Genomic DNA, 23919 nt, shown 5'->3' on the forward strand with positions numbered 1-23919 from the left:
CGAGGAGACCTGGGATCAAGATGTTTTGGTTTTGTAGTATGGTGTCACATCATCTAGGCTGGCCTCAAACTCACTGCGTATTACAGGATGACCTTGAACTTTTCATCCTCCTGCCTCCCCCTCCCTAGTGCTGTAATTGCTGGTGTGGAGCACCGCTGGTTTATGCAGTGCTGAAGATGGAAGCTAGGGCCTGGTGCACACTAGATACGCACTCTACTTAACTGAGCCACATCCCAAGACCCTGGTTTCAGGGTTTAACTGCCCCAGCTTGAAGATCCTAGGTGAACATCCTAATGAGATTCTGTTTTGTTACTGTAAAATGGAGGTTGTGATTCTCTTGTCTCTTGGGATTCTTCTGAGGGTCAAATGAGATAAGGGGATAAAGGAGTTTCCCTCGGGGGGAGGAAAAGGAAACAGGGTAAGAGGTTAATGGGGGGGGGGTAGCAGAGAGATGGCTCAGAAGTTAGAATGCGTACTGCTCCTCCAGAGGACCTGAGTTTCCAGCATCCATATCAGGCTGCTCCAGACAGTCCATAAATTCAGCTCCATCTGCAATCCCAGCCCTCTTCTGGTCTGCAGACACCTGACAAACAATTGCACACACCTACACATACATAATTTTTAAAAAATCCAAACTGTTAAAAGTACACACTTTAAGTGTGTGCATAATAAAAAATAAGTTCCTCATACACCCAGCTTCCAGGCTCCCAGGCCTCCTCCCCAAAGACAACCTCTGTTTACAGGGACATTCAGTACACACACAAACTGGTAAGAATTTTAGTCTCCACTCATGTTATTATTCTGTGGCACCAAAGCACACTGTGCAGATGGCTCCTGGCCCTGCTGCGTCCCATTTTAGGAAGTCCCCAAACCTGTGAACTCAGGCCAGGCCCAACAGTTTCCAGCATCTGGCCTTGTGGAAAGGGGGGGTGCAGTAAACACTGGCATATGTTTGTGCACACGTCTGGGACTCACTTGATAGACTCCAAGAAGTGCCGGGGCTAGATTGAAACCTCCTTGATGCTGAACGGTGTGAGCTTGTCCAGGAAAAAGGCTATTCAGTGACAGCTGCAAGACAGTTGTGCCTTCCTCTATTTCCTCACCCCCCTGAGCTGGTCTCAGCCAGTCTGTTAGACGGGGCTGGATCTTACAGTTTGAATTTGCATTCCTGTCGCTGTGGGCCACCTCGTACATGCCCTTCCCCCACCTCACTGGCTCCTTCTGTTCCTTCTCAAGGCTCATCAGTCTTCCCAATGGCGTCCTCCAGATCCTGGATGTCCAGGACAGTGACACAGGCTCCTACCGCTGCGTGGCCACCAATTCAGCCCGCCAACGCTTCAGCCACGAGGCTTCACTGAGTGTGGCCCTCAGAGGTAAGAGGATAAGTGAACAGAAAACCTGAAGCTTTCTGGGGACAGCCATCTTGGGAATGAAAAGGATCAGGCGAGATCTTCAGACAAATCATTGCATACTAATTCTACATGAGGACAGAACTGGGGTTTGAGATCCAAACCCCAACTTCCAGTGGAGGGGTCCTTCCTTCTCACCGGGTATATGTGTTTCCTAGAATTAGGCAGGAACTGGTGAGCAGGCGAGGTATCAAAGGAGGAGTGTCAATGCCCGCACAGTCTCTGGTTCCCTTCTGCCCCTCGGGTGCCCTAACTGCCCCACTCATCTACGGGTCGGTCTGGCTCCTTGCCACTTGTACGCCGGTCCTTTTCTTTCTGCCTTTCTTCTTCTTCTTCTTCTTCTTCTTCTTCTTCTTCTTCTTCTTCTTCTTCTTCTTCTTTTTCTTCCTCTTTTTCAATTTTTTTGCATTTATTTTTGTGTGTTTGTGCACACGTTCATGAGACAAACAGAGAACAATTTGTAGAAGTCAGTGTCTCCTTCCACTAAGTGGGTTCCTGGGATCCATCTTATGTCTCAGGCTTGGGGGCAAACATCTTTAGCTGTTGAGCCGTTTTGTGAGTCCCTTTTCTGCTTTTCTTTGAAAGGCTCCTGCCGGGATAAGATAGGGGCAAGGGCACCCCGGTTTTGGGGTCACAAAGACCTGTTTTGAATCCTTATCCCTCAGTGTGGCCCTGGTCTGGCGATCAAATGTCCAGCTCAGAGGGGTGAGAATAACAGCTGAGATGGGAATGCACAGTGTTTGGCGCTCAGCAGCTGCTCAGCAGATCTCACTTCAATCCTCCCCCAAGGTCGCTCACTTGTGCCATTCCTCCCTTCGCTGGTCCCATCCTCTCCTCCCCGGGTTTCTCTAGACTGCCGCTCAGGGAGATCTTTGCGCTCTCTTCTGCACTGGGTCTCTACCTCCCCCTGCTGGACAAACAATGTGTTCACTATTCTGCGGCGCGGAGAGAGTATTGGACAAAGAAAACACAAAGAGAAGCTTCCTGGCTAAAAATTGGAGCCCAACCCTTGCTTTTGCACTTAGGATACCCCCCGATTCCCGGCGCTTTGGGAAAGGAACCTGAATAACTCACACAACGCCTTATCGGTCTAGGCAATGGTAGATCTAGAGTGCTGGATCCAAGGCAGAGGCCGGGTAGGATGGATTTGGGAGGAAATATGGGTGTGATCTGCCCAGTCATTTGAAGGGGGATTCATTTGTGTCAGAGAGCATTCTTCTGGCTCCAAGATAAGCCCTGAGGCCCAGGTCAGCCCTTTTGAACTTGGTAGCTGTTTCCCCCCTTCTGACATAAGGAATCTTGATGCCCCCTGCTCCCCTGGCTCAGCAGTTACAGGAGCAGCAGGTGGCAGGTAGACCCCGTCCTCCTATTGTCTCTCCAGGGTCCTTGGAGGCTAGCAGGGGCCAGGATGTGGTCATTGTGGCAGCCCCAGAGAACACCACAGTAGTGTCTGGACAGAGTGTAGTGATGGAGTGCGTGGCCTCCGCTGACCCCACGCCTTTTGTGTCCTGGGTCCGACAGGGTGAGTGCGGAGGGAAGAGGCAAAGAGTGGGGAGTGGTCGGGATGGTACAGTGTCTCACAGGCTCCAAGTCAGGAGCTACTAAAGATGGAAGGAGAGAACAGACTCCACAAGTTGTTCTTTACCTCCATAAGCACATTCGAGCATGCCCAACATGTATACACATTCATGCAATAATAAAGTGTAAAGAATGGGGTTGGAGGGCCTGGAGAGATGGCTCCGAGGTTAAGGGCACTGATTGCTCTTCCAGAAGTCCTGAGTTCAATTCTCTGCCCTCTTCTGGCCGGCAGACATACACGCAGACAGAACACTATATATACTATATAAATCTTATTTTTTTAAAAAAAAAAGTGTAAAGAAGGATGTATTAAAGCCCAGCGGTGGTGGTTCATGTCTTTAATCCCAGCATAGAGAGAGGCAGAACTCTGCGTTCAAGGCCAGCCTGGTTTCCAGAGTGAGTTCCAGGAAAGCCAGGGCTATACAAACTCTGTCTCAAAACACAAAAACTAGAACACTAAAAAAGAAGGCTGTAATAAATGCATGCCCCACCATACATACACCCACCAGAGGCCCACCTCCCATCTCTCATCTCCCATCTATCTAGGGATCAGAGTTCCAGGTCTAGGACCAGAGGAACTGGGATTCAAGCCAGCCACTGTGATCCTGCTTTGCCCAGGAGGGTGGGGAGGGTCCCCTTAGTTGGAAAGGGCATGGAGGGACAGCCCCAGAGTCCCCCTCCAACCTGCTGCTTCTCTGTTCCCAGATGGGAAGCCTATCTCCACAGATGTCATCGTTTTGGGCCGGACCAATCTACTCATCACCAGTGCGCAGCCCCGGCACTCTGGTGTTTATGTCTGCCGAGCCAACAAGCCCCGCACCCGCGACTTTGTCACCGCTGCAGCTGAGCTCAGAGTGCTGGGTGAGGCCTGGAGCTGTGGGACACTAGGGACAGTTGGGTGTCAGAGGGAGGAGAGGGGGTTGCTAGAAGATGAAGCGTGGAAAGGGGTAGCATACATGGAAGGAGTCTTTACTCATGATGACTGCATTCTAGATGGAGGATAGAGGGGGGAGGGTTGAGACAGGGATGGAAAGGGGCATGTAAAGCCTGGTTTGGATGATGGAGAGGGAGAGAGTGAGTCAGCTGGAGTGGGGTGAGGTTATGGGAGGAGATAGTGGAATGGTCTGAAGCCTAGAAGCCAGAATCTGGACATGGTAGCTCTTGCCTGCAAAACCATCACCCGGAAGTCTGTAGCAGGAGTGTGGGTTTGATGTTAGGCGCTGGAAGAGAGGAGAGCTATCCCAAGAGGTACCAGGGCAAGTGGGCAGGCCGGTGGACCCGAGCTTGGCCCAGGTGACTAGGGGAGAGGTCCTCAGGGAGAGGCTGGGGGCGCGGTGTTGGGACGCTTAGGGAGGGACCGACCTCTTGTCAGAGATTCCCTCCTGTCCCCAGGGGCTCCTGCTATCTCGCAAGCGCCAGAGGCACTGTCGAGGACGCGGGCCAGCACCGCGCGTTTCGTGTGCCGCGCGTCGGGGGAGCCACGGCCCACGCTACGCTGGCTGCACGACGGGGCCCCGCTGCGACCCAACGGACGCGTCAAGGTGCAGGGTGGTGGTGGCAGCTTGGTCATCACGCAGATCGGCCTGCAGGACGCCGGCTACTACCAGTGCATAGCAGAGAACAGTGCAGGAACCGCGTGTGCGGCTGCGCCCCTGGCGGTGGTGGTACGCGAGGGGCTGCCCAGCGCCCCGACTCGGGTTACAGCCACGCCTCTGAGCAGCTCTGCTGTGCTGGTGGCCTGGGAGCGGCCTGAACTGCACAGCGAGCAAATCATTGGCTTCTCCCTTCACTACCAAAAGGCAAGGGGTATGTATACTCAAGACCAAGTGGCCCCACTTAGGGCAACCATGGGTTAGATGACTGAAGGATTGCCTGGTGGGGACCTCTGTGGATGAGGTGAGGGGCAGGATCTAGTGTTAGAGTTCGGAGCGTGCATGCATTCCCCCTGAGAGGATGCGTGCCTTTACGGGGGTTAATGGAGCCATCTTCCACCCTAGTTAACTAACTGCAGCAGTAACTACTTAATTAGTCAGCACAAGGAACTTCCTGAGCAGTTCTGGAATTAATACAATGGGTAGACTAGAGAGCGAGGGCCTTTATACCCTTCAGCCTAGACTGTCTTCCACGATTTAGCTATACATAGACCATTAGGATCCCCAGACCAACTCCCGACTGGTAAGACCTGAAGCGAATGGGATGTGAAGGTTCTTTTGTCTCCTGTGTGTGTTTGTCCTCAGGAGTGGACAACGTGGAGTACCAGTTTGCAGTGAACAATGACACCACAGAGCTGCAGGTTCGGGACCTGGAACCCAACACGGATTATGAATTCTACGTGGTGGCCTACTCCCAGCTAGGGGCCAGCCGCACCTCCAGCCCAGCCCTGGTGCATACACTGGATGATGGTAGGACCTCTGAACCTGCAGTGGCCTGGAACCCAAGGACATCCCTACCCAGAGACTGTGTACCCCAAGGACCTCTTCCTTACCTTGTGATGTCTTTTGTGCCCTGTAAAGGAGTGGGCAGGGTTTCTTCTTCCCCGTGTAAAGTGGGGAAACTGAGGACCAGAAAATGAAAGTGACTTGCCCAAGGTCAGTAGGACAGCAGAGATTTGAGCCCTGCTCTTGTGAGTCCCATATTTTACAGCCCCCCTTCCTTACACCCATGAACCATCCAGCCACTGGATACAAAATCTTCTGGCCCACACTGTCCTCTAGCCTTGGGATAGGAAGGATGTCCCCTCATCCTCCAGCGTGGGGCTCCCCAGAGGCTCCCTTTTCTCCCTCTGATCCTGGGCCTGCTCCTGAGTTGCTGTGTGACCCGGGCAAGTCTCTGACCACTCCTGACCTTGCCTTCCCCATCAGTGGAGCAGAGCTCATGCCAGCATTCTTCTGTCTCAGTCCCCAGTGCGGCACCCCAGCTCGCCCTCTCCAGCCCCAACCCCTCAGACATCAGGGTGGCATGGTTGCCCCTGCCTTCAGGCCTGAGCAACGGCCAGGTGGTGAAGTACAAGATAGAGTACGGCCTGGGAAAGGAAGGTGAGTGGGGCTGGGGCAGTGGGGAGCTGCCAGTGGGAAAGGAGGTTCTCCCCCAGATAGGGAAGTATGTGGGAGTAAGTCCCAGCAGAGCATGGGAATGCTCTGGAAAAGAGCAATGGGAGGCTAGAGGGATAGCTCCATGCATAAAGTACTGTGCAAGGACCTGAGTTCAATCCCAGTCTGGCATGGTAGTGGTGCCTGCTTGTAATCCCAGTACAGGGAGGCAGTAGAGGAAGAGGGAAGAAAAAACGGAAATGAGATAAAGAGGTGCCATGTGCATAGCTGTTGGCCCTCTGACTCAGTTTCCTTTCTGTGAAGCAAGCAGTTCACCTAGTTGATCGTTGGAAGCACCAGAGAAGAGATGGGGTGCTACGGGTGTGCCCATGGGGCGTGGGGTGTTCTTGTTGGGAAGATGGTGGTAGTCTAGGGTCACTGATGTGGTTCTAAAAGGAATGGGGAGTGCAGAAAAGAAAAGAGGCTAGGGTCAGAGTAAAGCTAAAGAGAGAGACAGGAGGCTGACCCAAGGTAGCAGTCAGGGCTCCTGAGAGCCTGCTGCTGGGTGCCCTTGGCTAGCCCTCAGGCTGTACAAGGGGTTCTGGCTATTTTGACCATAAACAGGGAGGAGAAAAACATGCCCTGGTCTTTCCACGCTGAGCCACGATTGATGGGCTTCAGCCGTTGGAGGCCCCAGGGTCAGCCTGGAGGCATGGAGCCTGCCTCCAGTTGAGGGGTCAGTGCCCAGAGGACCTGGGGGGGGGGCTAAGTGGAAGAGTCAGTGGTCTCCGGATGAAGGACACCCAGCAGCCCATCTCTTCTGTCCCAGAAGATCAGGTTTTCTCCACTGAGGTACACGGAAATGAGACACAGCTTACGTTAGACTCACTTCAGCCGAACAAGGTATACCGAGTTCGGATTTCGGCCGGCACTGGGGCTGGCTATGGAGTCCCTTCCCAGTGGATGCAGCACAGGACACCTGGCATGCACAACCAGAGCCATGGTATGGAGCTTCAAGGGCAGACCAGACAGTGGGGATGGGTGCTCTTGGAACCGCAGACCTGTTATTGTCACCTTCCTCCCCTGTCCCCTCCCCTGCCACACACACACTGTATGCACAGGGAAGCCTGGGTGTAGGAGTGAAGGGCTGGGTTCGGGTATCTCTCTGTTCCCTTGGTGACCTTTGACAAGTCATATGTGTAAAGCTTCATTACTACTGTAAGGGGCAGCAGGGTCAGTAATGCAATTATACATAAAGTGGTTGGCACAGAGTAGGAACTCCATGGGCTGAGACTATGGCTCACCTGGTAGAACGCTTGCCTAGCATGCACAAAACCCTAGGTTTGATCCCCAGCACAGCATAAACCCAGCATGGTGGGCCATGCCTGTGTTCCCAGCAGAAAGATCAGAAATTCAAGATGTGCCTCTCCTACATAGTGAGTTTGGGGCCAGCCTGGGATGCATGAAGTTCTGTTTCAAAGGAAGGAAGGGAGGAATCCAGTAAATGGTAGCCGGTTTTGCCAGAGGCCTGGCAGAAGAGCAATGAAATGCCCAGTGACCACTGTTTTCAGACATCTGGCAAGTTACTTGACATCCCGAGCTCAGTTTCTACCTGTAAGATAGCTTTTTTAAAAAGCTTTTTAAAAAGGGTTTGGTTTTTGTTGTTGTTGTTGTTCTTGTTTTGTTTTCGTTTGTTTGAGTTTCTCTGTAGCATTGGAGCCTGTCCTGGAACCAGCTCTTGTAGACCAGGCTGGCCTCGAACTCACAGAGATCCGCCTGCCTCTGCCTGCCGAGTGCTGGGATTAAAGGCGTGCGCCACTGCTGCCCAGCTGCTTTGTTTTGTTTTGTTTTTACTGGATTATAGAGTTATAAGAATGAAGGGCTACCAAGATGGCCCAGCTAGTAAAGGGGTTATTCTTTTTTCAGAGGATCAGACTCCCTGGAAGGAAATAAATGAGTCCACAACTTGTCCTCTGACCTCTACACACACACGCACGCACGCACGCGCGCACACACACACACACACACACACAAATAAATACCTAAAATTTTAAAAATGCATATATGAAGTGCTTGAAACAGTGTTTTACACATAGCCAGCCCTCTATTCTTTTTTTTTTTTTTTTTTTTTTTTTTTTGGTTTTTGGTTTTTCGAGACAGGGTTTCTCTGTGTTCTTGAGCTCCGAGTAAGGCTCCTCACTCTAGTGGTTCCAGACCTCTTTACCTCAGCAGCCCCTTGTCTGTTTTTCTTCAAGAGCCCTTCTGTTCCCTCTGACAGACGCGCCCCCCTGCCGTCTCTTTTGTGCATGCCTTACAGACGCTAGCATGCAGTGCTCAAGACCACCGGGAGGTGGCAGAATGGAGCAGTAGGGAAAGCCCTGGCATAACTCTGTGTGCTGTGCCCTGCCCCTGCCCAGAACCCGCTCAGGTTCCTGAAGTCCTCACTCCTCATTCTCTTCCCCTTGTCCCCATCATCTCCCTCTGCCCCCAGTTCCCTTTGCCCCTGCAGAATTGAAGGTGAGGGCAAAGATGGAATCCCTGGTGGTGTCATGGCAGCCGCCCCCTCACCCCACCCAGATTTCTGGATACAAACTCTACTGGCGTGAGGTGGGGGCAGAGGAAGAGGCAGACGGTGACCGCCCCCCAGGGGGCCGTGGAGACCAGGCTTGGGATGTGGGACCCGTGCGGCTCAAGAAGAAAGTGAAGCAGTATGAACTGACCCAGCTAGGTGAGCAGGCCTGGACTTGGGAGGGTCTTATGAGCTGGGCAAGCCGGGTGCAGGGAGAGTGACCCCCGTGTCCTTCCCCAGTCCCTGGCAGGCTGTACGAGGTGAAGCTCGTAGCTTTCAACAAACACGAGGACGGCTACGCAGCTGTATGGAAAGGCAAGACTGAGAAGGCGCCCACGCCAGGTGAGGAGGCCGCAGGGGGTTATGAAAGCCTCTTTCCCCTTTTCCCTGCAGCCAGCAGGCAGTGTATGTGCCACGTCCATTCCTGCTCACCCTCCCGGGCAGGAGTCCTCCTGCTGTCTGTCAGACATGCCCCTCATTCTCAAGCTAAGCCGGGCAAACGGGGAGAGTGTGCATAGGTTTAGGAAACCCCTGGCTCCAACCTTCAACCTTTAGTTTTTCAACCATGTCCACCTATATCGTGTGATCCATCAAATTATCCCATAATTCTTAAACAGGGAGAATATCTTTATGTTTTACCTAAAAATGAATTAGTTTTATATGCATATGTGTCTGTGCACCACCCGTGTTCCTGGTGTCCCTTGATGCAAAAAAGGGCTCCGAATCTACTCGGACTGGAGTTACAGATAGTTGGGAGCCGCCATGTGGGTGCTGGGAATCAAACCCAGATTCTTTAGAAGGGCAGTAAGTGTTCTTAACTGCTGAGCCATCTCTCCCCTCTCCTGGAGTATTGCTTCTGCTCAGCATAAACCATAGCTTACTTAAAATATTTTAAAGTTTGTTTGGATGTAATCTTATTTTTTTAATTTTTATTGCATTTTGTTTATTTTGTGTGCACTTGTGGGAGTGAGAGTAATATCTGATTCTCTTCTGTAACGTGGGCCCTGGGGATCAAATTCAAGTCCTCAGGTTCGGCAACATTTACCCACTAAACCATCTCACTGCTCCATGTTGGGGGGCGGGGGTTCTAGTTTGGTTTTGTTGTTTGTTTGTTTGTTTTTGTTTTTCTCGAGGCAGGGTCTCACTATGTAGCTCTGACTGTCCTGAAACTGTGTGGACCAGGTTGGCCTTGAACTCACAGAACCCCACCTGCCTCTGCCTCCCGAGTGCTGGGTCTAAAGGTGTGTGCCACTCTGCCCAGCAATTTCACAGCTCTCTGTTTGCTTTGTTTTTGCTTTTTTGAGACAGGGAGTTTCTTTGTGTGCCCCTGGTTGGCCTCAAACTCAGATCCACCTATGTTTGCCTCTCAAGTGCTGGGATTAAAGGCATGCACCCCCACCAGGCTAATTTCACAGTTCTTGATAGTGAACTTCATAGGTGACAACATCCTGTCACAGTGTCACAAGGGTCAAAGAAGCAAAGGGACTCATCTAAGGCCACATGAAGTCTAGACTAACTAGGACCCAGAACCCTGCCTCCCAAGGAAGGGTGGTCCTCACTGTGTTGTGCTGCCCTGAGGCCCTGCGTTGTCACCTTGAGGACCCATCCTGACACTCAGAAGCAAAGAAACCTGGGCTCTAATTTCAGACAGTTCATTTCTTTTCATTGAGCGAGTATTTCACTAAGTATCTGCCGGGTATCAGCTCTGTTCTGGAAATTTAGTGTTGAACAACACAAATAAACTTTATTCTCTTGGAGTTTTTATTTTATGCTTATCTAATAAATAGTTGTCAAGAAATAATATACACTATACCAGACAGTTTTCTACCTGCATTGTAAATGTTAATCTTTTTTAATGGAATGTTCCAAGCCTTTCTCTCTTTTTTAAAAAAAATATTTATTTATTTATTTATTGTGTATACAATATTCTCTCTGTGCATACCTGCAGGCCAGAAGAGGGCACCAGACCCTATTACAGATGGTTGTGAGCCACCATGTGGTTGCTGGGAATTGAACTCAGGAGCTTTGGAAGAGCAGGCAATGCTCTTAACCTCTGAGCCATCTCTCCAGCCCCAAGTGTTAATTAATTTAACCTCATAAGAACTCCCGTGAGGGGCCGGTGAGATGGTTCAGCAGATGAAGGGCTTGCTGCAAGCCAGCTGGCCTGAGTTTGGTTTCCAGGCTCCTGCAAATTGTCCTCTGACCTCCACAGGCACAGCATGGCATACCCACTCCCTTTCCTTCACATAACAAATACATGTGTGGCCAGGCAGTGGTGGTCTTTAATCCTAGCACTTGGGAGGCAGAGGCAGGTGGATCTCTGAGTTCAAGGCCAGCCTGGTCTACAGAGCAAGTTCCAGGACTGGCTCCATAGCTACTGAGAAACCTTGTCTCAAAAAAAAAAAAAAAAAAAAAAACAAAAAACAAAAAATTAAAAAATTAAAATTAAATTTTAAATAAATTAAAGAAAAAAGAAGAACCTCAAGACATAGTTACTGTCATCAGATCCATATAAGAACTGGAAATGGAGGCACAGAGAGATTGTGCAACTTCTCTAAAGTCACACAGCTAGTAAGTGGCAGAAATGGAATTTCAACCAAGCCTGGCTTTGTCACATGCTCGTCAACAATGAATCATAGTCGCTCTGTGTGTGACCTTAGGGAGAAAAAAATCACTTTAGTTCTTGGGTGCCTCAGTTGCAGTGGGAATAATGCCACCCAACTCACAGGGTCAAAGGAGAGAGCCAGTGGCAGTCATGGTAGCATACAGCTATAACCCCTGCACTGGAGAGGCAGAGGCAGGAGGATGGAGAGTTAGAGGCCAGCCTGGGTTACTACATAATGAGACACTGTCTCAAAAATAAGAAGGAAAAAGACCAAATAAAGCTTCTTGGGACTATGAGTGTCTGTCCCCTCTCACCACGTTTTGATGTCCCCTTCTAGACCTGCCTATTCAAAGGGGGCCGCCCCTACCTCCTGCCCACATCCATGCGGAGCCAAACAGCTCCACCTCCATCTGGCTTCGGTGGAAGAAGCCAGACTTTACCACCGTCAAGATTGTCAACTACACTGTGCGCTTTGGTCCTTGGGGACTCAGGAATGCCTCCCTGGTCACCTACTATACCAGGTATCAGAAGGGGAGGTGGCAGGGTCGGTAGGAGAGGGGCTGTGGAGCTCAGCTGTGGCGAGAGAGTGCTCCAGGACCTCCACAGGTGTCTCTTCCCTGGCTGCTGACCAGGGTGTAACAGCAAGAAGGGCGAGCTGTCTGGTCCTATCCCAACGGCAGAGCCTGTGGGTCACCATTTGGTGAGAGTGAGGTACAAGACTAGAGGCTTCCTTCCTTCTGCTGGGGCTCTGCCTCCCATCATGCAAAAGCAGGCTCAAGTTGCTGCTAGTCTGAGAGAACACCCTGACAAAGGCAACAGAGACACAGACTAAGACAAGAAAAGATGCCTCAGAAGTGATTGGTCCCCCAGGTGCAGAATAACTTAATTACTCCAGGAAGGCTTCCTGGAGGCCAGGAGGGTCTGGTTTGGAGTTTAGATGTGGAGTAGCGTACATCCAGTCTCTCTGCGGATTGCCTGGGTGTGTGTGTTGGGGAGAGTAGTGGTCCCAAAGAACCTCCAGAGTAGGGCCTGGCTGGAGAAAGGAGCTTATGTCTGGGGTTCTGCCTGGCTTGAAGCCTGTCTGAGGGCACTAGCCCTGTCCCTTCCCCCGGAAGCTCTGGAGAAGACATCCTCATTGGCGGGCTGAAGCCATTCACCAAGTATGAGTTTGCGGTACAGTCCCACGGCGTGGATATGGATGGGCCTTTTGGCTCCGTAGTAGAGCGCTCCACCCTGCCTGACCGTGAGTATCTACTGCCTCTCCCCCATGTGCCACCCATTTGCTGGGTCCAGTGAAGGAGGAAGAAGGGGAGATGGTGCCCTCCCTCATCCCCTAACTTCCAGCCACCCTCAGCTGGGCCGTGTCTCTGACTCTTCCCTCCCTTCCCTGCACCGCAGGGCCTTCGACACCCCCCTCTGACCTACGCCTGAGTCCCCTGACACCATCCACTGTTCGTCTACACTGGTGTCCCCCCACGGAGCCCAATGGTGAGATCGTGGAGTATCTAATTCTCTACAGCAACAACCACACTCAGCCTGAGCATCAGTGGACGCTGCTCACCACAGAGGGTAAGGGTGTCCTTCCCCCCTTCCAGGTGACCAAGTTAGTCATTAGGACGTCCTGGGGGCTTTTGGGGTTAGAGGCAAAAGCTACTGTCCGGGTGCCAAGTCAGTGGTACTTGTGCCTTCTGCCTGCCACTCTGCTCCCCACTCCCCACCCTAGGAAACATCTTCAGTGCGGAAGTGCATGGTCTGGAGAGTGACACCCGGTACTTCTTCAAGATGGGGGCCCGCACGGAGGTGGGGCCTGGGCCCTTCTCCCGCTTACAGGATGTGATCACTCTCCAGGAGACATTCTCAGGTACCAGGGAGGAGGGAGGAGGCCTTTGTGGCAGCCTGGGGCCCTAAGACCCCTGGATTGGCTCCTAAGGCCCTGCTTGGAGTCCTTGGGGGTGGAGGGTGGGTGAGACAGTGGCAGCTTGGTAGAGGGACTGTCGTGGTCTGAGGCTGTCGGAGAGATGGTTTTCTGGAGCTTTCTAGGAGCTCATGAGCTCTGTGAAGGGGAAGTGGGCAGCAGGCTGGACAAAAACTCACAGCTTTCAATTAAGATAAACATGAGAGCCCAGGGCCCCCTGTTGAAAGTTATTACAAATATGAATAGAGTATTAAGCACACATAGGACTGAGGAGATGCTCAGTTGGTAAAATGCTGCCATATGAGCAAGAGGACCCGAGTTCAAATGCTCAGCGCCCCTGTAAAAGGTAGATGCGGCCATTTCCACTATACCCCCAGTGCTGAGAAAGTAGAGACTGGATGATCTCTGGCACTGAGAGAGGTTGAGGAAATCTTTTGATGTGGACCTCTGACTTCCACAGGACACATACATGCACTTGTGCACCCCCTACATGAACATATACATACATTACAGAAACACATGTGTACACACCACCTAGAGCCCTCCTACGTTATACATGTATACATCATGAAAGCCCTTGTCGGCAGGTGGGAGAATACGCCACTGAAAACCTGATTCTGTAAAGTCCAGTTTTCCGAGTAGAAACAAGTGGTGTATGCCGGGGAAGACCATCGGTGGGCTTAGTGTGAGGCCTAGTGAGGTTCTGTAGCCTTCTATACTCCAGTCAGAAGAGAGGGAGCTTCCAAGACAGGTATGCTGGCACACGCATACCTTTGAAACCAGCACTCCAGAGGCAGAGGCAGGTAGATCACCGAGTTTGATTGAGGCCAGCCTGGTCCACAGAGTGCATTCCAGGACAGCCAAGCTACACAGAGAAACCTCATCTCAAAAAACAAAACAAAACCGAAAGAGAAGAAGAGAGGGGTGTCCCCAAAGGGTGGGACCGAGGCTAGCCATCTTCTGCAGAAGCCCCTCCCCTCCTGGATTTACGAACACTGTGTCCTTCTGTCCTTGAGTTGCTCTGTCCTCTCCACCAGACCCCTTGGATGTGCGCTCTGTCACAGGCATCGTTGTGGGCGTCTGCCTGGGCCTCCTCTGCCTCCTGGCTTGCATGTGTGCCGGCCTCCGACGGAGCTCCCACAGGTGAACCAGGGAACCATCGGGACTGAAAGGGTTTCCAGGAAGGTTGCGGAGTGAACAAAGGAGCATATACTTCCCTGTGGCACATGGAGCCCATTAAAGTTAGGGCTGTGGAGGACGGGTGGATTCAGGGCGGCGTTTGCCCAGCCTATGTGAGGCCCTGCAGAAAAACAGATCAGTAATTTATTTATTAGTATTCCAAGATGAACGATTGAGGCGTTGTTCTCATGAGAATGTGGAATGAACTTAGGGGAGCCCCAGTCTCCCCACCTCAGTAAAAGCAGGTGGAGCCACCCTGTGTGCTTCCTTCATAGCCTCCAGCATCGTGGATGGAGAAGCCCCACCTCTCAATACTAGGAAGGGTGCCATTTGAGGGGTCGGGCTGGATGGACAGTATTCCTCCCTTCTTGGTTGCACATTCCACACCCGGAAACCAGATCCACTCTTGTCTGGCTCATAACTTTGTTCCTGTTGCAGGGAAGCCCTCCCAGGGCTATCCTCCACAGCCACCTCTGGGAATCCAGCACTGTACTCCAGAGCTCGACTTGGGCCCCCCAGTCTCCCTTCTACCCATGAGCTGGAGTCCCTCGTGCACCCCCGCCCTCAAGACTGGTCCCCACCGCCCTCAGATGTGGAAGACAAGGCTGAAGTACACAGCCTTATGGGTGGCAGTGTTTCAGATTCCCGGGGCCACTCCAAGAGAAAGGTGAGAGAACCCATTCTCACCTACACGAACCCATTCCCAAACTAAACACCAGGGGGCGACAGAGCACAACTTCTGACCGTGAGACATACTCCAGGCCCTGGACCAGCTAGAGAAGCCTGTGTGCAGTTCCTTATCTCTTGGATAAGGGTAGCCAGCCTTATTTTCACCCGGGAGCAACCATATCTCATTTCCCTGATCACTTAGGCTGTGGCCAAGTAGGACTGGACCCAGGATAATGTAAGACCCCATAGGCCAGGTCCCCTCGGAGCTGCAGTGGTGAGACACCCTGACCAAGAGGACAGTCAATCCTCCCATCTCTCCCCCTTCCTCTGCAATGAGGAAGAGTCCATCAGGCTTGGGAGCCTCGGGCTTTGCATGTCAAATGTCATTAGGGTTATGATTCTGCCCTTCCTATCTCCCAACCCAGTGCCCACCCCTGCCTAGGGGAGAAGCTTTAGCATGGATCCTGTCTGGAGATAGTAGGAGTCCACAGGCCTGGACCCTCATTTGTCATCTTCCTTCTTTGCAGATCTCCTGGGCTCAACCAGGTGGCCTGAACTGGCCAGGCTCCTGGGCAGGCTGTGAGCTGCCCCAGGGGAGTGGTCCTAGGCCTGCTCTGACCCGTGCCCTGCTGCCTCCAGCTGGAACTGGGCAGACACTGTTGCTGCAGGCTCTGGTGTATGATGCCATAAAGGTCCGTGTCCTGAGGGGAAGGGGGAGGCAGGGGGGAAGGGGCCCCCCATGCTTTTCTAGGGACAGACATGTATTCAGGGGGCCGTGTAGCTTCCAAAGGGGAGTGGGTGGCAGGAAGTCCAGTTTGAGGACAATTCCTTCTTCACCTGGAACTGAGTGACCCCTCAGATAACCCTCAGAATGGGTGGCATTCTCATTCCCTGCCTTTGCCAGGGCCTGAACATCATCTCAGGTGGGACAGTCCTTGGTATATTATCTAGTGGAGAGTCAGCCTTCCTCCATCCCACATGTTGGCCATTTTTCTGATGACCATTCTCAATGATGTTCACCTGGCCTTTTGTTCTCTGCTCTGCCAGAGCAATGGGAGGAAGAAGCCGCCCCCAGCCTGCAGGAATCAGGTGGAGGCTGAGGTCATTGTCCACTCCGACTTCGGTGCATCCACAGGAAGTCCTGACTTCCACCTCCCAGACCCGGAGCCTGAGGAACCCCTGCCTACAGAGGCTCTGCCTTCCACCTCAGGGGTTGTGGATCTGTCTCGAGGAACAGACTGGCTGGGCGGGGAGCTGGAAGGGTGCGAAGAGGCAACCAGTGGGCCAGAGAGGCTCACCTGCTTGCCAGAGGCAGCCAGTGCCTCCTGCTCCTGCCCAGACCTCCAGCCTGGCACCTCTCTAGAGGAGGCCCCTGGAAAAAGCTGTCAGCCCAAAGCCCTGTGCCCTCTAGCGGTCAGCCCAAGCCTCCCCAGGGCTCCTGTCACCTCTGCTCAGCTTCCCTGAGCAAAGGCTGGTGTGGCTCAGGATCGTGACATGCATGGCTACACGTGCATACTAGCGACAAGCCTTTTGGAGCCTCTGAGGCTCCTTTGGCTGGGATGGGGGAGACTTTCATTTACTCCTCAATGTTCTCCACATACGGGATGCTGGAGGGGCTTGAGACCAGCTCCATGGGATGGACATGTGTGAAGTCCCGTGTGTGCGCTGGTTGAGCTGGGAAACCTCACCCTATGTAGCGGTCACCGTGGCCTAATGGATCCTCCATGGCAGGATGGTGTAACAGTGATCAGTGCCAGCTCTTTGAGCCATAGCTTTGTCACCCAGCCTTTTATTACACTCTGAGAGTGTCTCCAATGCCGTGTCTACGAAGACAGCCCCAGCCCCTCTGCCGTCAGCTGGGCTGAGCTGAGTGCCTGTCAACTCCGCAGGCCCACGTTGCAGCTGCATGGCCGTCGTCCCCCTGGCCTCCTAAGGCCCAGAAGGCTGGGGGAGCCCAGCTCAGCCCCCCTCTCCCTGGAGCAACCCTGCACCTAATTTTGTAATATGGGAAGTGCCTGGTTTGGGAAATCTTCTTTCTCCCCGTCCCCTCTTCTGTGCCCCTTCATTGTTCTAGTGATCTGTCTCTTGTTGCCTTGCTCCCTTATCCCAGGCCCTTCTCTTTCCTGTGATGCCTCTCATCTTCCCACTGCTCTGTCCCCGTCTCTGTGTCTCCCATGCTTGTCATTGTGTCATATGTTTCTCATCTCTGGCTTCAACCTATGCACCCTTCCCTAACAACATGACTACCTCATGTCTGCTTCAGACCATAGTGTGACCCCTGGGTCCCCACGGCTCCCCTGCCAACACCCTTTCCAGGCAAATAATCCACTCCGGGTAGATTTGGGAAAGACCTTTTGGCTTCCCTGGTCCCCTTCTTGGGATTTGAGATGGGTAGGTTTTCTATGGAAGTGATGAATCCAGGCTGTACCAGGGAAGCTGCAGAAGGGGTAGGGACTGAAATCCAGAGGCTGAGCAAAACAACCTGGGCGTGCGTTTTTGCCACGCAGTCTCCAGTCCTGGCTGAGGCTGGAGTGGGTGAGGGTAGCTGAGTTAAGTGAGCAGCAGTAGCTCAGCTCCCTAAACCTTGAACTTGACTGGATTCGGAGTGGGAAAGGAGTTTCCTCCAAGATGCTAGAAGGGATGTCTCTGCACAGGAAAAGGGTGGCTGGCTCGTTTTGTTAGGCTTTTCTCTTAAATGGAATCCTGAGATCATCTTCCCACAAAGGGACAAGCCTGACCTATACCTCGCCATCCATTTGGTGTTGTCACCTTAGTCATTCTCCAGGAGTGCAGAGTGTGGGATCTTTGCTCTCTCACTGGCTGGCATACCAAGCGTTAACTCTGGCTTCTGGGCCAAATTAGAAATAACCAGTGTATCTTTCCTTTTTTTTTTAAATGTCTTTCAGCAGAGTTGCAGGCTCCGCAGCCCCTGAAAGCATCTGTGTTTATTACCCTCGCGTGTCACTCACGTTTGACACCTCACCTACATTTCCTCCTCCTCCCCTCTTCAGCCAGCCTATGATAACACTAAAGATTATTAATGTTGGTTTCGTGTCTCGTTAAAGACAGGATTGTCACTTGAACTACTTCTACAGCATTCAGAGTGGCCATGGCCAACACCACTGTGTGCTTCTTCATTGCTCTGAAGGTCAAAAGCCTCATTTGATTTTGTTGGTTAGATTTTTTTTTCTCCTTGCCTTGAATGAAATAGCTGTTTTAACAGTAGGCTCTTAGCATCACACCACATAGTCATTTCTCATGTTCTTGTTTAACAGGCACTGAGGTTCTGGTTTAAATTAAATAGCTGCAAATGAGACAATTTATAACCCATTAGGTTGGGTGGAAAATTGTTTCTCAAAAGCAAATAAGTAATAAATCTGGTATCTGCCTATAACTCACAGTTGATAAGAAAGTAGCCGTTACTCACAAGCGCTGTATGTGATCCGGGTTCCGAGTGACTGGGGAGTTGCTCCATCTGCGGCTCTGCAGCAGCAGGTTTTATTAGAAAAGAGTCTATTGGCCTTTTACAGGGTATTAATCCTTTTGTCGCTTGCCATGGATGCCTTAAATTCTTTTGAGTCTCATTTGAAAATCTTCCTTTTCTCGAAGCATGACAAGTGTACTCAGTACTTACATGCTCTCTTATTTACCCATGCTTAGCTTATGCTGTATTATTTAATTGCATTTCCAGCATCATGTTTCCTCTTACAAATATGATATTCTTTAGTGTTACACTAAGGCGTTGATCATATATCTACCCCTATAATGAATTAATAAACTATTTTCCAGACATGTTGCTCTCTTTTTTAAAAAACATTTCCTTAAAGATTTGTGTCTGTGTGTGTGCACTCAGGACACACATGTGTGATTTTATGTGTACCACACGTATGCAGGTGCTCACGGAGGCCAGAGTGCTTCAGAGTCCCTGGAACCGGACTTTCCAGGAGCTATAAACCATTCAGTATGGGCACTGAGAGCCAAGCAAGGGTCCTCTGCAAGACCAGTGAGCACTCTTTTGTTTTGTTTTTTCAAGATGGGGTTTCTCTGTGTAGCTTTGGAGCCTATCCTGGAACTCTCTCTGTAGGCCAGGCTGTCCTCGAACTCACAGAAATCCACCTGCCCCTGCCCCTGCCTCCCGAGTGCCGGGGTTAAAGGTGTGCTCCACCACCGCCTGGCCCAGTGAGCACTCTTAAGCCCTGAACCAGCCCTCAGCCTCATGATAGTTCTTCACGGAACCAAATGACTAGGGTTTCCTCAGTCTTCCTGGCCTAGGAAGTTTATTTCCTGCCAGGATGGGAAATGGTAAATTTTTAGAGGGAAGATGGGTCCAAGAAAAAAAAATCTGGAGCCTCTTTCCCACTCAATGGACACTTAGGAAACACACACACACACACACACACACACACACACACAAGCATATATTCTCCTAGATACATACATTCAAACATGATTTTTTTTCAAATTTCAGGTTAAGACAAGGGGGCTGAAAATGTCATTGCGTGGTTGAGAATGAGCACACCTAGCATGTGTCATGAGCGTTAGCCTGCGTGTACACACGTGCACCTCGTGCATGCCTGTGCAGGGAGAGGTTGGAAGAGTGTGACCTACATTGTGGCCCACAGATGTGTTGAGCCCCACTCGTAACTCTCCTGGGATGCACCTGCTAGCAATGCACTCCAGCTCACCCCTGCATGCTTATCTTCACAAGTATCTTGCTAACCAAGAACTCAAAGGTATACACGGTCTCACAAATTGTGACAGCTGCCCTTTGCTGAAATCTTTAAGAAGGCTCTAAAGTGGTTCCCCCCCTCACTGGAAGGAATCATGAGCCAGCAAAGGCTGTCATGCCCAGGACCACCCCCAAAGTGGCTGGTGGGCCAGGCTCAGAGTTAATTGACAGATCACACAGAGAGATACTGCACATTTTGCACGCAGCAGAATAGCCATTATTTGCATATCACTCTCAGACCAAGGGTTGCGATAAAGAAAAATTAAACACTTGTCAAGATGAATTTAAAATGACAGCAATTCAGGACACCAATTTGACCTCTCTGGAGTCCCGAACATGCCAAGGGGGTGGTTGATGATGCAAGGCCTGCAGGAGGGCATTCCGGGACTTTAGGCCCCAGAGAGGCCCCTCCTCCAATACTACCTTCCCTGTTGTCTGTGGAGGCCTCACCAGGCCCTTCCTCAGTGAATCCTTTTATGGCATTGGCAGACCGGGGTCCCTGCTCTTGTATCTCTCCATTGCTCACATGACTCCAGACTATCATTTTAGCCTTATGATAATGCAGATTTGTCAGTGTGCAGGCATCTGATTTCTAGAGATCTGAAGGGTTTTCGTTTTTTTTTTTTTTTGTTTTTTTTTTTTTTTGTTTTTAACCAGGGTTTCACTGTGTAGCTCTGGCTATCTTGGAACTCGCTAGACCAGGCTCACCTTGAACTCACAGAGATCCACCTGCCTCTGGCCCCCAAGTACTGGGATTAAAGATGTGCACCACTATGTCCAGCTCTTCTGAACGTTTTTTAAATATGAAAATTTTAGTATATTTTATTTATTTATTGTGTGTGTGTGTGTGTGTGTGTGTATGTGTGTGTGGTCTGTACATGTGCCACAGAGCAAGCATGGCCGGCTGTCAGAGGACAGTTTGCAGTGGGTGTCAGTTTTTCCTTCAACCATGTAGGTGCCAGGTATGGAACTCAGCTGGTCGGTCAGGCTTGGCCACTGGTGCCCTTCCCTCCTGAACCATCTTATTGGCCCCAAGCCTGCACCGCTTTACCCACCTGTACCACAGCACGGTGGCACATGCTCCTAATCCTAGCACTGTGGAGGCTGGGGGATTAAAGAGTCCAAGGTCAGCCTCCGAGAGAGAGACGAAGTGAACTCAGGCCAGGCTGGGCTAGCAGAGGTGAGAGAGACTCTACTCCGACCACCCCAGTCATGTCAGAGCACCTTCGTGAGGCACGCGCTGCCACCTTTAAGTTTCTAGCCTCCAGGATTTACTTTGGATGGACACACCCACCAAGTTGGACCCAATGGATGGTCGCATAGAGTAGTAAGAGGCCAAGATTCAAGGTCCTTGTAGGGTAACATAGGTGACTCTCTTAAGAGTTGCATCCCCATAGGCGAAACATCAGGTAAGGCACAGAGATGATCCTGGCGATTGTAACTTCCAGGGTTCTTACCCAGTTACCAGGTCATTTGCTGGACCTTGGCTTTTAAACATCTGTAAAGTTGAGGGGAGATAATGTTGTCTTCAGGTTTCAGACGAACTCAGTGAGAATGACTGGGCTGATCGGCCGGCAGAACGGGCGGGGTCTCGGGTTTCTATGGGGCTCTTACTGTCGTGTTGGGGTTGCTCTTTCCAGATCATCTTTCGGAGTGTCCTAACTCCTCAGTCTAGAGAGTTCAGTCTTGTAGTGACACGACCTGTTCCCTTGGACAGAAGGACTGGGAACCTAGGGAATACCAAATTTCTAACAACTTTAAGCAGTTTTAAGAAAATTGTCTTTAAAACAGAGTTGGGCATTGTGGAACAGGGCAGGCACCTCAGAGAAAGTGAATGAGAGCAAACCCCTCAGCTTTTCGTGTTTTTTTTTTCCCGCATCCCGGACCCTCTCTTATAAGTGTTCACTTTCCCAGATGCTAAAGTCCGGACCGGCCACGAGGAGCGGATACCCGGCTGCAGCCCGGGTCGGCGCCGGCTACTCCCGCTGCAGTTCAAAGCGCAGGGGGCGCGTCCGCCGCGCAGCCGGGAATGTCCGGCAGCTTAAAGCGCTCGCCGGCTCTTTTGTTCCCCAGACCCGGCCTCCGGGGAGAGGGGGCTGGGGGAGGGGAGAAGAGGGGGGCGGCGGGCAGAGGAGGAGGGCGGTGCGGGCGCGGGCGGAGAGCGGAGCGCGCACCCCGGGCGCGGCTGACAGATCGCCGCGGTGGGTGCAAGATGGCGCAAGCGGCGCTCTCCCTGATCCCCGCTCCCCGCTAAGGCCAGCATGCGGCCGCAGCCTCCCGCCGCCCGGGCTCGGCCCCGGCCCGAGCCCCGGCCCCGGCCTCGGCGCCGGCCCCGGGGGACTCTGTGAGTCTACGAGAGGCCCCCACCCCGGGTAGCGCCGCGCGTCGCCGAGCCCAGCGGACCGAGAGCCCCATGGCTGCGCCGCGCACCGCGTCCCCGCGCCGCCCGCCCGAGCTGCGCCGGCCCCGGCTCCTGCTGCCGTTGCTGCCGCTGCTGCTACTGTTGCCGCTGCCCGCACCAAGCCGGGGTGAGCTGGGGCTCAGAACCTAGGCGAGAGGGGCGGACCCCGGGAGGACCGCGCGGACCTGCGCTAGGAGCGCGTGCTGGCGAGACCAGGCGGGACAGCGCGCTGCGGGCACGGGGAGAGCCACTCTGGCAAGGCTACCTGTGGTTGGGAGGGTTGTTGGGCAAGGGGCGGCGGGGGGCGCAGAGTCTCGGGAGAGGAGTCGGAGGTCGGTTCCCTGGGCCTCGGGCTAAGTCCAGGGCTGGACCCTGATTCTGGTCGGAGGAGCTGAGAGCGCGGCAAAGCGGGAGTTGGGGAGATCGGTTGGCTTTTGGGACTGAAGGAAACCAGCGGAGAAAAATGAGCGGACGAGTCCCAACTAAGGAGGGAGAGCTCGGGTGTGCAGAGCTGGACTGGAGTACCCTGAGTAGCCCCAGGCAACTGAAGCCGGAAGCGGCAGATCCGGGTCCGGGGATGGGGGCGCGCCTGCACGGGACTGAAAAGGCATCATCTCCCACCCACTCCCACCCCACATACACACCAGTGTTAAGAGCTGGGACTAGGTCCGGGAGTATACGAGGAAGAGGAAAGAAAGATTCCCGGGGGCGGGGAAGGTGACCCTACCAAGAGCCCGGAGAGCCGCCGGTGAGGTGATGTCGCCCAGGGCAAGCGCCTGCCAGCCTCACTGCCCAGGGCCCCGCCCTTCCCCGAGGGAGCTCTCTAGGAGTCCTTCCCTGGGTTTGCGGGGCCACCCGTCGCTTCCTAGGTGCCTGTAAAAGATTCATTTCACCCAAGAAGGGTGTGAATCTAGGTCCTTCTCTTTCTCAAGTTCATCGCAGACACACATTTGAACTAGTCTCTCCCTCCCGAAAAGCAAAATATTGCATCTGCACCCAGAAGAAACTTTATCCCCTGTGGCTTCAGCGGGGTTGGCTTGGAGGCGAAGGCGGCTCAAACTTGGGATGTGTGGAGGAGGCGAGGGATTTGAAGAGTGTGAGCATCAAACGTCTTAAAGTGTCCTTATCCTATAAAGGAGGCAATGCTTAGGCACCCCCGCCCCGCCCCAAGACTAGGGCTCGCTCAGCAGGGAAGGGCTTGGATCTGTTAGAGAGAACCCAGGTCCAGGATCACAAGGCCTGGAAATGTGAGGAGGGGGCTCTTCGCCCGCCCTTTTAGACAAGAAGGGCTTATTTCTCTTGGAGTGAAGTCATAGCTGATCTGGTAAATTGCTTGCAGGAGAGATTGGCTGTCACCCGTGGGATATGAGTGCTTATTCCTTTTGCCTGGGCCCTGATTCACTCCTAGCCACCATCTCTCTCTCTCTCTCTCTCTCTCTCTCTCTCTCTCTCTCTCTCTCTCTCTCTCTCTCACTCACACACACACACACACACACACACTCACATGCTCATTTTTATCCTGCTAGAGCAGTGAAGTTACCTGGGAGTGAAAATTATAGACACACACACACACACACCACATACACATATATACACTTTCTCCAAAATTTAGGAAATCTAAATTTATGTTTATTATTTCTGATCTCTCCTTATAACAAAGGCCAAAGGACCAATACCCAGAGCCTGGAGTAAGGGAAACAGCACAGGTCACACATAGCCTAACCCGTACCCTGAATACTGAGTCCATACCTGAATACTGCTCCCAACCAGGCCCTGGGCCAGGTCTCTGATAGTTTTGCCAGCAAATGGAAACCTGATTTATTACTGTCTTGCTCC

At 52.3% G+C, this 23919-nt stretch overlaps 2 protein-coding genes across 3 annotated transcripts in view; both read left to right on the top strand.

Annotated features, from left to right (window-relative positions):
* Igdcc4 (immunoglobulin superfamily DCC subclass member 4) overlaps positions 1-16417 on the top strand; it is a 32840-nt gene extending 16423 nt beyond the window's left edge. The window contains exons 4-20 of one of the 2 annotated variants that reach the window (XM_038324056.1): positions 1237-1373; positions 2791-2931; positions 3693-3848; positions 4380-4793; positions 5225-5389; positions 5885-6022; positions 6846-7019; positions 8508-8744; positions 8826-8927; positions 11528-11711; positions 12306-12433; positions 12589-12759; positions 12914-13051; positions 14143-14248; positions 14723-14951; positions 15481-15645; positions 16001-16417. In XM_038324056.1, coding sequence (XP_038179984.1) covers positions 1237-1373; positions 2791-2931; positions 3693-3848; positions 4380-4793; positions 5225-5389; positions 5885-6022; positions 6846-7019; positions 8508-8744; positions 8826-8927; positions 11528-11711; positions 12306-12433; positions 12589-12759; positions 12914-13051; positions 14143-14248; positions 14723-14951; positions 15481-15645; positions 16001-16417 — 3202 coding nt within the window. The remainder of the gene's footprint in view (positions 1-1236; positions 1374-2790; positions 2932-3692; positions 3849-4379; positions 4794-5224; positions 5390-5884; positions 6023-6845; positions 7020-8507; positions 8745-8825; positions 8928-11527; positions 11712-12305; positions 12434-12588; positions 12760-12913; positions 13052-14142; positions 14249-14722; positions 14952-15480; positions 15646-16000) is intronic. The other variant, XM_038324057.1, reaches the window with a different exon arrangement.
* A 5678-nt stretch (positions 16418-22095) lies between these two features.
* The window catches only part of Igdcc3 (immunoglobulin superfamily DCC subclass member 3), a 44508-nt gene continuing 42684 nt past the window's right edge, over positions 22096-23919 (top strand). The window contains exon 1 of the mRNA XM_038322226.2: positions 22096-22210. Coding sequence (XP_038178154.2) covers positions 22096-22210 — 115 coding nt within the window. The remainder of the gene's footprint in view (positions 22211-23919) is intronic.

Source organism: Arvicola amphibius, chromosome 3, assembly GCF_903992535.2.
Source record: "Arvicola amphibius chromosome 3, mArvAmp1.2, whole genome shotgun sequence".
In the NCBI taxonomy this organism is placed as follows: Eukaryota; Metazoa; Chordata; class Mammalia; order Rodentia; family Cricetidae; genus Arvicola; species Arvicola amphibius.